This window comes from Dermacentor variabilis, chromosome 7 (assembly GCF_050947875.1).
Source record: "Dermacentor variabilis isolate Ectoservices chromosome 7, ASM5094787v1, whole genome shotgun sequence".
Taxonomy (NCBI): Eukaryota; Metazoa; Arthropoda; class Arachnida; order Ixodida; family Ixodidae; genus Dermacentor; species Dermacentor variabilis.
This window is the reverse complement of record NC_134574.1, coordinates 165,304,690-165,322,150: the sequence shown is the minus strand read 5'-3', so window position 1 is coordinate 165,322,150 and position 17,461 is coordinate 165,304,690. Positions and strand designations below refer to the sequence as shown.

The window sequence follows — 17,461 nt, the reverse complement described above, 5'->3', positions numbered from 1 at the left end:
CTGCAAAAGAAGGTTGGGTGTTAGGAATACAGGGTCTTGAAGACAATTTCCGTAAAACATGTGGGTGCATAATAAAGAATGGGATGAAAGGCCGGGGGAAGAAATAAGAATAGAAAGAGAGAGAGAATTGGAGGCATCCTTTTGTAGCTTGTAAAGTCTGAATCGCACATGCTTGTCTAGAGACAAAACACAAAGGCATCAGTTTTCTGTTAGGACCTTGAACAATGATGAAACTTGTGCAACTCCAATAAGCTTGAAACTAGGCATACAGGTTGAAGACTACTAATGAGTGCTGGTTTAGTGTTAGCACAAATGTATTCCATCTGAGAATGACACACAACAATGTTTCTGGATTACCTAATACATTTGGATTGGATTGGAGGCAACTTTTAGTAAACTTGCGTTAAAGGGGTCCTAAACTACCCCTCGATGCTTGGTGAAATAACACAGTCTGCAGGTAGCATATGTTGCTGTGAACGTCTCAGCCAAGTTTTGCTGTTGTACACGGTGCGTGGAGCTCGCAAGTGGATCGTGAAGTCACCTTTCTTTCAAGCACTCTCCTTTCAATAAAAGGCCCTGTCCGCACTCTCTTTTGGACGCTTTATTTCATCATTCCCTTAGACGGCTGCTATTGGCCGATAGCTGACATCAAGCTGCGGTTGACTACATGGCGTAAATACTTCAGCCACCATGGGGTGCCACCACGAGTCCATTGGCTAAGCAGGCTGCAGCTCACTGAGGACAACCACATTCGGCTTATGTTTAGCGCGCTGTAGGCACCAAAGGTGGTAGTCATGGTTTCTACGTTAACATCCAAAATGAAATTTTAACTGCCAGTCACAGTGATATTTAAAAGGCAAAGCGTTGTGGGCATGCCCCACTGAGCCGTAGCCTTCGCAGTGCAGGGCACTGAAGAAGGAACGGGAGCACAGCGGAGACCGGGTTTGATTGCCAATAACTTTGCTGCTGCTGAACACATTGAAGTACTTTTTGCGGCAAATTATTTCTGAAATAACCCATTTTCACTTTAAATGCTTTTCTCCACTTCAATAAAAAAAGTGGTTCAGGGCCCCTTTAATTCAACCCTGATAGGACCGGTGACAATTGGTTTAATTATCCAGCGGGTTGATTTAAACAAGACGGAAAAAGAAACATCAAGAAGCACTGCTCATTATTTTTGTAGTAGTATTTGCCCCGACTAATACAGAAATGGCATTACAGTCACAAACAAAGGAACGTGCATCAGATGTTTTAGCAAGAAAAAATAAGATGTTGCAGACCGGCTAGACAGATTACATGTCTACAGACACAGAGGGGCCACACATGCGCTTTCCGGCGGATAGTGCAGCAATGCAATTCAGCCAATGCTCATGTGTCCTGGGCACTTGTTCCTGACAATACTTAATGCCCATCAGCATCACTCTTAGACAGCACTTTACTGCCGTCTATGAAGAACCACTGCATTGCAGAAGTGCATAGCATGTCTGATGTTCTGCATTTACCAAATGGTTCTGCCAAAATTACGAACGGGATGGACCACTTCGCTAGTTCATCCTACAGTGCCACTTGTAGCTGCTAGCTTTGGTGCATCCAGAACAGACGTTGCCGCTATTGGAGTCACCACTGTGGTCAGGCGCATGTTGGTGACCAGTCAAGCTTTAACTATCCAGCAAGGCCAATTTCAGGGTCCAAGTAACAAAAGTTTGGGTCCATGGAAATGTATGGGCACTGGCCAGGACCTTCGGTCAGGATAAAACTAACAAAAAAATTGATTTAATCGGAGTCCAATTAACGGAAGTCTACTATATCTGGCAAGGATTGAGATGGCTGAATAGCTGTCTCATAAGCACCGTTTAAATCAACATCTTCACTTTTTTCAGTTTTTAACCTCACCCATTCTCACAGGAACCACGCTTATCCACTCACCCGACGGCTGACTGCACAGTGGAAAGGCCATGAATTGTGGTCATGGACAAGTGACTGTAGAATCTCGTCACAGGCTTTGAAGTCAAGTGGGAGATCTTGGCTGGAGCGCCGTGATGAAGCCCGTGATGTAACACCTGTCATAATAAAGAGCGATCAATGTTTGCACAACTAGGTTTCACGTGAAGCTTGCACTGAGTACTGACATACTGCTCATTGCTATAAACATGTTTTTAGATATCTCCAAATGTGATGGAATTCAAACAATTACTGGCACTCACAAATACAGTCGACGACCGACAATTCAGACTCCACGGGGAACGTAAATCAGGCTGAAATAAGGGGGGGGGGGGAAGAACCCAAATGTATATATATAAAAAAAATTACATTATATATGTTTTAAGGCCCCTGTGCGAGGAAGAAGTGGTCGATGTGCAACCAAGTCCAACTGCATTTCTGCCAGTTTTTTGTTGTCTGAAGGCTCGAGTCAGAACGCATGTGAAGTGCTCTAGAGCACATGGCATATCATCATCATCATCAGAGTTAGCGATGCTCTTTGATGGTGGGAGAACTTGCTCAATTGTTTCATCACCGTTCAGTTCGGCACATGACGACACTGCGCTGTCGACGTCTGCATGTCTTCAAACGTAATGGCAGCAGGAATCGGCACACAGCAGCCTAGCAGGCCATCAATGATGCCCGCATTTGAGCGCGTTCTGGCATGCAGCGGTTCAGGCTCTTCTGTTGTGGAGTCGGGCTCATTCAGAGTGACACAAGACTCATTCAAAGTCTGACGCTGAGGGCATTGTTGGTGCCATTTAACACGGACTGTCGATAACTTCATGAGAAAGACTTCTAGGAACCAGCAAAGCGCCATCTGGAAGACAAGCACAGAATGGCAGCACGCTGTCCGGAAGGCAAATTAAACAAAGAAGAGTGGGCCATGCATGGTGCTGCCGTAATAAAGATGTGACGATCGTGATGTTGATGCGACTGCACAATTCAGGCAAAGCCTCCAAGATTGGCATTTGCAGTTAAGTCTCTGAGGCACAGTGCTGCAACCGAGGCTAGACCTCGGGGATTACCTTCTAGCATGTAATCTCCAAGGCCATTCTTGATGTCTTGTCAAGGCTGCCAGAGGAGATAATTGGGCAGATTCGGCGTATGCTTTAACCACAGACAGAATTCGGATAATCGAATGTAGAGCAAGTGGCTGTCCAAAATATTGGTAGCCTTTACGCATTAAGTCTATGGGGCCATTGGTGGTCCCGCGAAGCTGTCTGAATAAACAAGCATGTCCAGATTATCGGTGTCCAATTTATCAGTCAGCAACTGTTATACAGCAGAAATTCATTAATACAACCCCGCTGTGTATAACTTCCTGGCACCAACTTCATGATTGAGAACACACACACACACACACACAAAAAAAAAAGACCCAATCCAGTTACGCTTATTCTTTTACAGTTCATACACTTCCATAAAACACAATCTTTTGGCACCAATGTTCAAGTACATCAACAAACTGTGATTGTACGATACGTTTTCCGGCTGCAAGAACACAGGAGAAGGTGCAAGGCGCATGTGATTGAGAACAGCAGCCAACCACTGAAGCAGCTTCCCTGCAATACTTACCTGCCCATTTCCCGTGAAAACACCAGCGTGCATTCAGTTTCCTGTTCTGTTACCAGCAAATCTCCCCTCGGGTTGTTGCACGCCACATTCACAGCTATCGCTGCCAACTCTCTTGCGATAAGGATTGTCACCTATTTCACAGCTTGTGGGGCACGGTGCTGTTCAAATCTTCCCATCAAAATGCCCCACCGAGATGCCCTGCTAGAAGAAGCTGCTGACATGACAATGCATGTCTTGGGATGCTCAGCCCCCACCACCTTGGTGCGTATGGGCATCTCCTGATGCAACGATTTGCATGCTTCACATTACGCAGAGGTCTCACACATTTTAGTAATTTCATATCGTATGTTTCTCTATTTAGTACTTCTTCATTGCATCTTCTTCCCCAAAACATATGAATGAGGTTCTACTACACATAATTTGTGTTTTCTTCTTCCCAGAGTTGCATCTCTAACCAGACGTCATGTCTTTGCAGACTTATAGAAATAGTGACAAAATTCCTACCTCTTTTACTTGAATGAGGAGATAACAACCAAGTGATCACTATATTAAGCCTCTATTTGATCAGCACACCCAAAACATAAGTCGTTTCACACCACAGCTTAACCAGTGTTCAAAATAAACACTAAGTGCGATACAGTCGCCGACCGATTTTCCGGACTCCAAAAATTTGGACATGCCCGATTATTCGGTCACCTTCGCGGCACCGCCACTCACCCCATAGACCATAATGTATAACAACTGCCGAAAGTTCGGACACCTTGCAACCTCTCGTCTGATTTTTCGGACACTCCTTGAGCCAACTCGATCGAGGGCATCATGCACAGACTCTGACCGGCGCATAGTTCGACTTGCTGAACGCCATTTTTGTTTTGAACGGAGCCTCCTTACTGCCCCACGAAGTGGCGCTACTGGAAATTTCCGCTCATCATCATCGTTTCTGCCTGGTTCGATAGAGTGGCCGTACAACAGTTCCGGTTTCAGCTTAGTAAGCCACGTCAAGACAATCCAGCAGCTGATTTGTTTCTTTCACGCACGACGCTGTGAGCAGGCCAAGTTTTTCGTTTGTGCGACTGGTGTCGGCACGGTGGTGTTTGCTTTTGTGTGCTGTGTCGAGGTTTTGGTGATCCAACGTGGCATACAAAAACATTGCGTCACGTCTCTAATGGCGCCGACAGTGCCCGCGCAGGCTGCGCTGGGGAATGCCGGCAAACGGGTGCCGGGAGGCCTAAGATTTATCGCCTTCCTATGTGCTCCCTACTGACGCGGAAAATGTTCTTCCGAGACCTGCGCAGTGGTTGCATTGCGATTCCGGACACCGTCTCATTTGACAGTTTCACAGGTGCTGACACTGCTGTACTGACATGCGCAGAACTCGATGACGGCGAGATCATTCGTCAGGTTTCTGCTGCACCGCCGGACGATGACTCCGAGTTGGAAGATGACGCACCATGTGCTACGCTGCCGTCGCATGCGGAGCGTGCACAAGCAGTGACTGCTTTCAGCCGCCTATAGTGACCGTACGAACCTCTCCGAGATGCAGGCTTATCTGATTGCGCGTAAATGGAACAGCGTGCAACGGCGCACTCACGATTTCTTCAAGCCTACTGTCGAGCCCGAATAAGTGCGTGGAAATAAAGGATTTCATTTTTTTTTTCTTAACCTGCTTTTTCGGACGCCTGTTTATTCGGACATTTCCGCAGTCCCCATGAGGTCCGAATAAATGGTCGGCGACTGTACACTTAATGCATATAGGGGGGGGGGGGGGGGGGGGGCAGTTATGTGCCATGGTGACAAAACACCATGTCCTACATGTGCTTGCAAGAATATATGTGTGGTTGAATATTACTAGGGCAATAAGCACAGCACAAGTAAAAACTGACACCAACAAGAATGAAGTCAATTGATCGCCACATATCAGCAGAAGCACAACACAATTTGTCTAGCCTCCCCACGCTTTGTTCAAAGTAACGTTGCCGCAAATGCACCTAGAACAATTGTCAAAACAAACTCGCAACTATTCTCAAGTTTTTCATAGACCAACACAAGTATGCCGAAGCCACTACCAAGTCACTACCAGACCTCGAGAGCCTAGCCTTACCTTCCTCGCTGACAGAAGATGAATCCTCCCAGCTGACCCTGGAGCGCTTGAAGCTTATTCGGGGCGGACGGTATGGGTCAGAAGGTGCAGAAGTCTGTGGCTGCTTTTTGCCTGCAGGAAAGAGAAGCGCATGGCTTCCTGTAAGTGGCCCATGCAAGGACGGTCAGTTGCACAACTGGTCAACACTCACTCTGTTCCTTTTGCTGCCGCCTCTCAATGTAGCGCTTCGATTCCGCAGCAGCACTTTGTGACCGCGTTCTGGTGCCCTTTCCTGGGGAAGAGATTGATTGTTTGATGCATTGACAAGACTTTAGTCCCAAAGCGATGCACAAGCTATGAAAGAGGCGGTAGTAGAGGGCTCCTAATTAAATTTGACTAGAGGTGTATGAATACCGAATAGTAGCAGATTTCGAACCGAATCAAGAATGTCGAATATTGAATCGAATGTGTGAATATTTTCCCCAAAATTGTGAAAAACTTGGGCAAGAAAACACAGTACTGCACATGCTCAGGAGTCTTGTAGCACTGCACAACAAGAATATTGCAAGCCGTAAGTTGCTTAGGTGCAGAGAAAAATCAAGATACAGTAAAACCTCGTACCCACTTAAACAATAGTTTTGTTTTAAAAGTAGTAAGTTCAAATCCCTGACTCAGTGGCCACTGGACATAATGTGTTTTGCATCAGCATAAACCGTACTAGCTTATTGCATAAGTATCAGTTAACACAGCGTTTCCAGTTTATGTTGCATAATATTGGCAGTAGGTTGGCCCGGCAGAACGAGCGTCGGAGATCAGAACAGCCTCCAAGTGCAAATGCAGAGGGCGTTTGGAAGGGTGAAGCCACATAAGCATCAACATTATTTCGACGTCATGCCAGGACTCTCATCAAGCTGAAGCTCAGACAAAAAATGGGTGCTCAGCATAGAAGAAAAATTTGACATCATTCGTCCCATCGAATGTCACATGACGGTGTTGGCGCTGGCACATGAGAGGGAGCTAGCGTTGACTACGGTACATGGCATTTGGAATGCGAAGGACAGTAAATGTGAAGGACAGCCAGCTCCGACAGTAAAGAGCAGGCACCGTCTACACTGTTTCAGTGTCAGGTGCAGTGCGATTTGCCGCATGTCAAAGAATCCGAGATCTGGAAGGTAAGGGCAAGATTGCGCAACGTTGGGGAGTGCTTGCTGCAGCAAAGATGGCTACGACGGTGTACTTGGCACTCTTTTTGGACTGAAACAAAATGAAACACTCGCTTGGGTGGCATGTGGCGCTGTGCGAGTCTCTACACCAAATATTTATTAAAACTCGATACAGTGAAACCTCAGTGATACGAATTAGTACAATTCCCTGACCAAAGCACACTGTATACTGTGACCAACATTTTGGATGTCCAGAACGCCCCACTGCACCAGTTTTGACGATACGAATGAAAGAGCCACGACGGCCACTGACAGCGAAGTCGCGAGGCTGTGCTGAGCACGCTGAGGTGGGCCTGCAAGCGAACCGTTTCCATGTTAAGCAGGGCGGATTCGGCAGAAGGCAGCCGATAACACAGTGGCAACTGCACGCACTGTATGGAGTGGAAACGGTCCGGCACTGGCAGTCTTTCCGACATCTCACCGCCAGTGAGGCTCGCTGTGCTGTATCCAACATTCTCACGATGCTGGTTGCATGCATGCAACTTCTAGAATTAGATACTGGTTGACCTGGCGAAGAAGAAAACCCTGAAGGACATCCGGGACTTCTTCCATCGTGAATAAATTTCTAAACATGAGCTTCTGGCTCTTTAACGTGCCAATTTAATGTTTATTGGTGACATGAATATTTTACCGTATCATCAATGTTTTACTGTATAACAAACCTCGATTAAGCAAAATTGATAATGTAACAAACTACTTTCATTTTCCTTCTTAGTTCCAATGCAAACCGTGGTATTTCTTCTCGCGATTTATCTCCCCCTTATTCTTCAAGATTTTGCGGAGCGGCTCGTCTGAATCTTGCATGCTGTGGGGACTTTCGACTTCTCGCCGCATTCTACTCGATTTATGATTTGACTTTCACAGCGAAAGGCAAATTCTGCCGCTTCATCACAGCAACACTGCGGGAGAAGGTCCACAAGGCGCAAATCCAACGAACCAGAAAAGCAGCAAGACAACTCGCACTTGTGCCATCTTGCATGACGAGGGCACAAGAGCCTTTGATTGGCTGTCAGAGCAAGCACTACCGGCGGGCCAGGATCATTTTATGTTTTTGCAGGGGTGTGTCGATGGCTCACCTGACTTTTGCACAACTTGTTGTTCAATATATTGGGAGTCGCTGCTATTTTTGTTGAATGTAAGTGTAATTCTTGCTATATGTACTCATTGTAACTATACCGTGTTCAGAAATTTTTCGATATACAGAATAATTCCATGTAAATGGGTTCGACTGTATAGCCTGACCATCTTGTGATTTGTTTACAAGTGCTTACTGAGAAGACACCATCCACCAGGAGGCCTCTGAATTTTTGAAGTTGTATTCAACTGCTGAAACTTTAAACCTCAAATTAACAGAATTCGTGACTTAACCAAGTTTATCACTACGACTACAACCTTCGTTATATCAAGGTGCGACTATAACAGACATTCGATTCGATGATATTCAAGTACTCGGGCATCCCTAAATTGAACCATTCTGTAATCTGCATTTCAATCCAAGTACACAAGCATGGGCACGCTCACAAAGGTAATAATAATAATATTTGGGGTTTTACGTGCCAAAACCACTTTCTGATTATGAGGCACGCCGTAGTGGAGGACTCCGGAAATTTTGACCACCTGGGGTTCTTTAACGTGCACCTAAATCTAAGCACACGGGTGTTTTCGCATTTCGCCCCCATCGAAATGCGGCCGCCGTGCTCACAAAGGTAGTCGACAGTTCAACATGAACCATCTAACAAGACACTGCAAACTAAAAGATTCATGCGGTGCTCAGGTAGACCGCATGAATCGCATGACCGCAAGGAAACAAGCACACACACCCCTTGCTCCTCCAGACGAACGCTGTTTTGCGACCGTGCACTTGTGGCAGTTCCACGTTCCCCGTGGTAGCCTGCGCAATGGCGGCCGTGTGCATTCTAGGTGGTAGGCCAGAGGGCAGGAATCGCAGCAGATAAGTGTGCCGCCCTTGCCGCAAGCGTCACACGAATCATCATTGCCATCAGATGAGGATTCAGCTCTGCGGACAAACACAGAAGCAAGCCAAGATAAAGCATTCTATAAAACTCGGTAAAGACTTGTCTGATTAAATGACTGCAGTCACAGACCAAGTCAAAAGTTAGCTGACATTTCAGTTCCTCGTTCACAGCACAGATGGCAGGTCTCAGTTTAAATATGCGGCACACTAAGTAATGGGTGTAAAAATCCTTGTTGCAGGAAGCTCATCAAAGAAACCACTACATTCCCCATGAAGGTTGCCCATGTGGTGAGCAAGGGCTTCTTTAAAATCAAGATTACATGCTCCATAACAGAGATGCAGCATGCAGTGATAAATAAGTAATTTTTAAACACCAAACAGAAACTTGTCTCAATGGTCAATAACCAAGGCGAATGGGGGGGGGGGGGGGGATTATCAGCAATACCGGCTTAGCTCTGTATTGCAATGTGACGTTATTAGCTATCTTTGGCTACCAACTCTCAAATTCAATAATTTTTTTTCCTCACTCAAACTTGATTTTTCAGGTTGCTCGACAATTCAGAAAATCTGGGTAACAAAAATTTATAGGCGGTTGTACTTACTAGCATAAAGGGTCAAATTTTTAAACAAATTTTCGGTACGACAAATCAAATTGTCGATTTTGCTATATCAACAGTTATTTCACATAATCATTAAATCCATAAGTTATGCTTTATATCAAGAAGGCATACAAATATGCTATTTGACGTAACACTAACTTATATTTTAATATGTCAAGAACTTATTCTGTAGAATACATTGCACAGGAAAGGCCAGTTCACTAAGAAATGGTACATTTCTGTGTCGACACTATTTGCACAGTTTCTGTGGCACTGCCTGCTACATAAGAAATGAAGTAAAGTTCCTGTTGCCAATAACCGTATTTACTTGCATAATGATTGCACTTTTTTTGTCAGAAAAATTGACTCAAAATCAGGGGTGCATTCATTACGCAAGTTAAATTTGCCGCGAAAAAAAAAAATTTTTTTTTTTCTCGTCCCGCATTTGCTGCGGGACACAAAAACAAAAATGGTGGTCGGCAGAGTAAGCCGAAAGCGCCGAACGCGATTTTTTTTCTTCTTCTCGTGAGTACATTACACACATTGAAACAGTTTCTTCCGTATCAGTAATGAATAATATAGTTATTTTATCAGCAAGTTTGCGGCAATAACGTAGCCATGTCCACTTTGAGGGGTCAGAAACAGATGGGCGTGGTTAGCTGCCAGTGACATAGAAACACATGGCCGGCATGCTGCGGAAACTGCGGCATCTGTCGTCACTACTATCCTAATACGGCATGTTTCCGCTAAGGGTGGGTGAATGTCTTAGCTGTGTTACAAGCGTCGGCGTATGAATAGGGTACACTTTTAACGTATCAGTGTAAACGTGGCTACTATCGTTACCGCTCGCGATTTGTTGCGTGCCCACGAGTGCAGATGAGAAGAATCGAAAGGCGCCTTTTTTGTTGTTGACCACAACTATCATAAAGCCTACACATAATAGAGGTTTGGTTGCAGCTTTTTTTTTTTTGGAAATAAAAAAAAATTCGAATTTTGACGACAAAATTCAGGGGTGCGATCATTACGCGAGTGCGATCATTATGCGAGTAAATACGGTATTCAGTTTGGATCTAGAAATAATAATTTTCAATGCACTCAAAACGAATACAATCGCTATTCACAAAATCACAATGAGTCAAGCCCCAGTCTTGTAAGCTCATTAAGACAGCACTGAATTGGCTAAAAAGGAATCAGTTATGGCATCTGCTAAAGAAGTAACTCTGCTCCTCAGGCCATTGCAAGCCTTGAAATCGCAAACAGCTTCAAAGTGCCACTTAGCAGCAGCACCAAATAAGCACAAGACGTCAATGCTTTTCTGATCAATAAACCACAAGATCCATTGCTACAGTTTGACGAATAGAGTGGATCTGTTCCTCACTCGCTCTCATTCTCAGCGGCATTGGCCTCTTCTTCCTCATCCTCATCCTCTTGCTCCTCGTCTTCCTCGTCCTGGTCGTCGTCCTCTTCTTCCTCAATGTACTTGCGCTTGGCAGGGGAGGCCGGCTTCTCCTTGGGGCGACAGGCAACGCAGTACCAGTCGCCCTTGGGAATCACCTGCACAGACGAGGAGACACAGTCACTCGTACCTTGACCACCTGGCGTTCTTGAATACGCACAACGGCTAAAAACATGCCTGCAAATCTGCGAACTTGTGTGAAAATCTCATGGCACTGAGGGGTCAGGAGGGAACAGCGTGAATTTTTTCAAAAGCTTGCTCCGAGCCCTCACATATCGAGGGACACATGCATACGATTTGCTTTCAGCAGGAGCATACAAGCAGAAACAAGCTTGGAACAGCAAAGGCTGACATGCAACAATGGTTTTAGATCACAGTGAATTTCCCGGTGCCTTTTCTGGATTGGCATGATTACGGCACCTTATGGACTTTCTCTGTCTTCTCGCCAACTTGGGCTATCGGGTCTTCTACGGTCAGCCATGAAACACTTTTTATTGAAGTGAAAATATATCATTTCAGAAATAATTTGCTGCAAAAACTCAGTGGTGGTTCAGTAGCTTAGGATATGGAGCAATTTCTGGAGCAGGAAAAATTTGTCTTTTTGGAACAGTTGGAGTAGTACAGCAGTAACCTCTAGCCATTTGGCAAAGCTTGTTATAACTGTGCAATCATTAAGTGCTGCTCAACAATGAAGCAAGACACAAAGTCAACAGTAACCAATTAAACTTGCCTTCCAATAGACGGTACACCGTGCACGATATGTTGCAAACATTTTTATATGGGTAGCCAAGGAACTTAATTTTGTAGGCTAAAGAAAACAAAATATGCACCTGGACGCAAGATAGACATAAAATTATGAATGTGCTAGAACTGCTAGAATGTGCTAGAATTTGCACTGTCAGGCACAAGACAGAAAGTGATAGCAAGTGTCTTATGTGCCCTCCAAATGACAGATGTGCTTTATTGTGCTTTACCGCACTAGAGAAAGTACGTATTATGTCAAATAAGAATGCTAGAAGCTCGACAAGAGACTACATCTATGAACAGCACCAAGATGAGATGCCTTCATACGATCTGTCACAAATAGTGATGGTCGCGAAGAACGATGTTCATAACATCTCGTACACTTGCTATCGCTATGAGGCGGTTTGTCGGTTTTCCATGTGTCACGTGGCCTCTGCCAATAGATACGTGTCAATTCGGCATAAAACCATAACTTTTGTCGCCGATACCCGACCGACATTTCGAAGCACTACTGGCTAGGCCTAACAGCCAAGGCCTTCTGCCATGGCGAAAAATTACTGTTGGCCAATGTGACCGGCAAGTTTTTCACAAGCCGTCGCGAAAAGCTTGCCGCTAATATGTTCGTACGAGTGGATAACCTGCGATTGGTTCCGAGGTCATGCATACGTGTTTTTGACGACCGTCAAAACCAGCAACTACTGTAATCGCGCATAGAAGTTCGTAGGTTGACAAAGTTCCGAACTGCATGTGCAAACGCATGAATCTACGTGACTTTCAGTGGCTAATTGGTCCTATATCTTCGCACATAGGCGCTGCTTTTGCTATCAATCCCTTTGTCAGCGTCGGGCACAGGAATTGTTTCGATTGGAACTGATGACGCGGACAAGCCTTTTACCAAGACAGGCATGCCATACAATCAGATTGCAGCTTTGCCACGTAAAAACCCCAGAATTACATTTTATTCTGTCCCGAAAGCAACTTTTTGCCCAGTTGGCGCAAATGGCACTTGAGCAGGTGGGTGCAGCCAGGAGCAGGTAAGTCGAATTGTAGCAAAATGGCGTAGTTGGACCACCACTGAATACCTCAATGCTTTCAGCAGAAACAAAGTTATTGGCAATCAAACGTCCCCAACACGCTGTTTCTGCTTCTTCTTCAATGACTTGCACTGCAAAGGCTACGGTAGAGGAGGGCCCGCCCACAACGCAACCAAACGCAAAGGCCAAATGCGCATGTCCTCAAATAGCAGCAGTGCCCTCAGCCAGCGGACTCATCGCATCCCCCTGTGGCAGCCACGGTATCTACAATACGTGGGAGATCACAGCTACATGCAACTGTAGTGCATATGCACAGCGTTTGCTTTGTGCACAACAGGGCTTGAGTGCGCGCTCGTGCTCATGTGTTCCAGTCTGGCCGCGCTACGTGGCACAAACCGGCTTTGTCCTGCACCAGCTTGACCAATGGATAGTAGCAGTGGCATCCACTTTGTGCATTTTGAAGCACTATCACTAGCTCAACACAAACAAACTCTGCCAAGGTGTCTAACCAGGAGTGAGTGCACACTGGAAAGCATGTGTGTGGTCTGACCTTAGGTTTCGTGTGGCTCGAGGCTAGTCAAGTGTTCAAAACTAGTGAAAATTGGCGAGACCCGACGGCTAGGACACCGATAAGCAGGGTGGCCAAAGTACTCCCTACTTGGAGGCCACGGCCAAGCGTGAGCAGATGATGGCTTCTTCCGGAAGTATGTACTGTATATATTCGAACCTAGGCCAATAGCTTTTTCAAATACAGTCGAATCCGGATATATCGAACCCGTATATTTCGAATTATTGGCTATATCGAACACAGAGATTACCCCCTTGAAAATACTATGTAAAAGTATAGGACAATATATTGAATTCCATTTTCATCGGACATTCGATATATCGAATGCCACGGCGCACCGCGCCCCTGGAAGGTGCGCTTTTCCCAAAGACATTTGTGTCCGGTCCACAGGGGAAAACATTTCTGCAGTCAGTCAGCAGGCTCCTCCTCTGCACATGCATGGCCGTCGCCTAGCGATGGAGACGCAGAGCCTTTCCCCCTTTCTTGCGCCCCACCGGCGCGAGCTCTCTCGCTCCTCCTGTACCGCCGGTGTGTGCATTGGGCAAGGCCATTGGAGCTCAACGAAGAGAGTGTGCGGCATTGACACACGGTGACGTTTCCAAGCCATGCTCTTCGTGGGGAAAGGAAGAGAGAGTGAGGGGTCGGCACGGTCGCTGCCAGAGAGGGCTCAAAAAACGAAGCATAGCGAAGCAGCAATTGCACCCACAGCGCCTTCGAGGGCATATTCCGCCGATCTTTTTCCCCGCTCTTCTTTCTTTTCCCTTTGTCGTTCCTTCGCAGCCGCGCTGACTGCCGCTCGAACGTTGGTTCTTTATTCTATGAACAGGCTTCGCTCGGACTGCTCCATCTGCGCATCACGCATTTTCTTGTGTGTACCTGTGTTTCAACGTGCCATGTGTAGCATGTATGATTGCGGTCATCTGGTGAGCTATGGCATCCACAGACATAAAAAAGAGGAAGAATCTGGACTTTGTAAGAAAGTTTGAGGTAATCCGGCGTGTCGAGAAAGGAGAAAAGTCGTCCATGGCAGACGCATTAAGCATTCCGCGGTGTACTTTAAGTACGTTGTTAAAAAACGAGCAGGACATCAAGCTTAAAGCAGGTGAGGAAAGTCACTCGGGAGCGTGTCGTGTGCGCCCTGCTGCTTTTGACAAAGTGAAGAAGGCACTCTATACGTGGTTTCTTGAAATCCGAGCGAAAAATATTCCCGTGGATGGCCCGATGTTAATCGAAAAGGCCAAATGGTTTGCTACGGCTCTTGGCGAAGATAACTTTTGCGGTGGCACTGGATGGCTGCAACGGTTTAAAAACCGCCACAGCATTGTAGGAAAGGCCATTTCAGACGAAAGTGGGGCTGTCAGCAGCCAGGAGATGCAGCAGTGGCTTTCTGAGGAGTGGCCGAAGATCACTGTGAAGTTTTCGCCTGCAGAAATCTTCAATGCAGACGAAAATGGTCTCTTTTGGCAAACGTTGCCGAATAAGACACTCGCTTTTTGTGGAACCTCATGTCACGGCGGTAAAATAAGCAAAGTGCGTGTGTCAGTACTGCTTGCAGCAACATGGACGGCTCATGCAAGCTACGGCCATTTGTGATCGGGAAGAGCAAGCCACCGCGGTGCTTCAAGAACCGTAAACAGTTTCCTGTCCGCTACGGCTGTAATAGGAAGGCCTGGATGGCACGTCAACTTTTTGGTGAATGGCTGCAGGCTTGGGACACTGGGTTGGGCAAGTAGGGTCGCCGAGTTTGCCTTCTGGTAGACAACTGTTAGGCCCATCAAACGACTTGCAAGCTGCAGCACATCGAACTGAAGTTTCTCCCGCCGAACACCACAGCGAGACTGCAGCCCCTCGACCAAGGTATCATAAAGGCATTCAAGGTAGGCTATCGGAAGCGACTCATTCAACGGCTCCTCGTAAACCTCCGCATGGGAACCGATCTCAAGATTGACCTGCTCGGCGCAATCCAGATGATTACCGGCGCTTGGGGCGATGTGAAGTAGGCCACAGTAGCCAACTGTTTCGGCAAGGCAGGCCCTGAAGTGGCCGGAGATGAATGTCCGGAAGCTTTAGATGACGATGAGTGCTTGGAGGGCGCGTTTCGCGACTTGTCCAATTTTCCCGGCACCGTCCCGTCCAAAGTTACTGTTGATGACTTCATTAACGCTGACAGCGAAGTTCAAGCGGTAGCCGACCTCGCTGATGAGGACATTGTGGCTGGAATAGCTGGCGTTCAAGACGGCGATTCCAGCGACGACGAGGGCAACTATGTTTTCGAAGAAACGCGTCCGTGCACAGCCACTGAACTGGCGTCAGTGTTCAGCCTGATTCGGCGCTGTTGCGGCGAAATGGAAGGCACTGGGCTATCGCACCTGGACAGTCTCGAGAAGATTGAGACTAGTGTTTTAAACTTCATTTCCCAGAGGAAAAAGCAGCCCAAAATTAGTGATTTTTTTTTCTATGAAATAAAGCACTTTCATATTGGGTGCACATGCTATGTGATTCGAGGCTGTTCCAATCGGTAAGCCACAATTTTTTGTGATCGCGAGTGCTTTTTTGGCCTATATCTGTAATCGAATTTTCGCTATATCGAACTATTTTCCAATCCCTGTCGAATTCGATATATCCGGGTTCGACTGTAATTGTATACCAAACTCTAGGGTCAGCTTAGATTCGAGGATTTTAAAAAACGTGCCAGTTTGTAATTGAACATGATAAATATGATGCATAGTTGGCGCCATCTACAAAAGTCAGTATCAGAGATGCTATTAGCCACACTAGTAGCCAAATCAAGCAGACTGAAGCATATATAGTTTCATACAATAATTACAGGAAACTCTATGCACACGAGTGACACATAGCAACGTTGCTATTTTGACCTGTGTCGTATCGGTGTGCGGTATCTCTATGCGTGCAGTGAGACCCATAGCACGGCCTTATCGTAATGGCACTAAACAGGCGATGCCACTATAGTGCCGCTTTCAAACAAAAAGTTGTGCTAGCTGCAGAGGCATCGTCAAACGTTCAAGCCGGGTGGGACTTGGGCACTGTTGAGAAAAACGTTCACAGTTGGAGGGGTCAACGGGTGCCACTTTTACATGTGCCGCAACGAGGAGATGACAGTGATAAGGAAAATAAGCGCACGACAACAGAGAAAGGCAGTTTACCAAAATCGCGCAGCGTTTCAATACGCGCAAGCCGTGCCACACCGTCTGCGCTTGGGGGATGCGAGCGTCCACAAGCGCACATGCAGCGTGGGCTAGCAGCGATAACGTAAAATGAGCCCGGCATGTTCATATTAAATAAATGCCGTTTTCAGTTTACGAATGTTTTCCTCAGTTTTTTTGTTCGGCCTACATTCGAGGTACATTTAAAAAATTTTTTCTAGCTTCGGACATTTGGGGGTCTGCTTAGAATCGGGGTCGTCAGATTTGAGCAAATACGATAATCATCATCAAAATTCGACATGAGAGTTTTGCTTACTTCAACCTGCTTATCAAACTGCGTCAACAAATATGCAAAGTAACAGTAGGAAGGACACTGATCCAAACACGCTTCTTGGTTTATGTAAACTATTGGCCAATAGCAACCGCGTATGGGAATCTGCTATATTACGAAATGAAGTGTACAGAAAAGAGTGAGGAGCAGCCTTCTGTTTAAAGGAGCATTTTTGGAAAAAGGTGACTTTGCATTCTGCTTGCGAACTACACGCACCGTGCACGACTACAAAATTTGGCTATGCTCATAGTAGCGTATGCATCTGCGTACTATGTTTTTTCGCCACGCTCGAGGGGCAGTTCAGGACCCCTTTAAGTAAGGCAGTGTGCTTTCACCAACGGAAGGTTTGAAGACCAATGAGCAAAGCTTTCTCATGAACCTAGTGTATGTTTTGTAAAACTCAATGTAAGCATTAATGAAATCATAAAGAAAGAGCCCAAATTAATAAATTTAATAGAATTTGGGAGGTTTGACAGATATGTGTAATAAGCGTGCAAGCATTCTCGCATTCCACACCAAATCGACTATGGCCAAATGCAGCAGAAAATTGAATCTGCAACCTCATGTTCAGCCACAAAATGACAGAAGGCCTGCACACGTTCCCTCAACTCTAATATGCTGCATGCAAGCTGCCCCACAGATTCAATTTTTCATTCATACTTACTCCCTTCTTACCTCTTGTTATAACCAGTAGCCCAAACTACCTACTCGGCAACAGGGCAACCGTAA

At 46.1% G+C, this 17,461-nt stretch overlaps 1 protein-coding gene across 2 annotated transcripts in view; it reads right to left on the bottom strand.

Annotated features, from left to right (window-relative positions):
• The window catches only part of Acf (ATP-dependent chromatin assembly factor large subunit), a 64,731-nt gene that overhangs the window by 2,720 nt on the left and 44,550 nt on the right, over nucleotides 1–17,461 (bottom strand). For both annotated transcript variants that reach the window (XM_075700163.1, XM_075700165.1), the window contains 5 exons: nucleotides 10,814–10,989; nucleotides 8,682–8,878; nucleotides 5,850–5,930; nucleotides 5,660–5,770; nucleotides 1,927–2,060 (listed from right to left, as the gene is read on the bottom strand). In XM_075700163.1, the coding sequence (XP_075556278.1) occupies nucleotides 1,927–2,060; nucleotides 5,660–5,770; nucleotides 5,850–5,930; nucleotides 8,682–8,878; nucleotides 10,814–10,989 (699 nt within the window). The remainder of the gene's footprint in view (nucleotides 1–1,926; nucleotides 2,061–5,659; nucleotides 5,771–5,849; nucleotides 5,931–8,681; nucleotides 8,879–10,813; nucleotides 10,990–17,461) is intronic.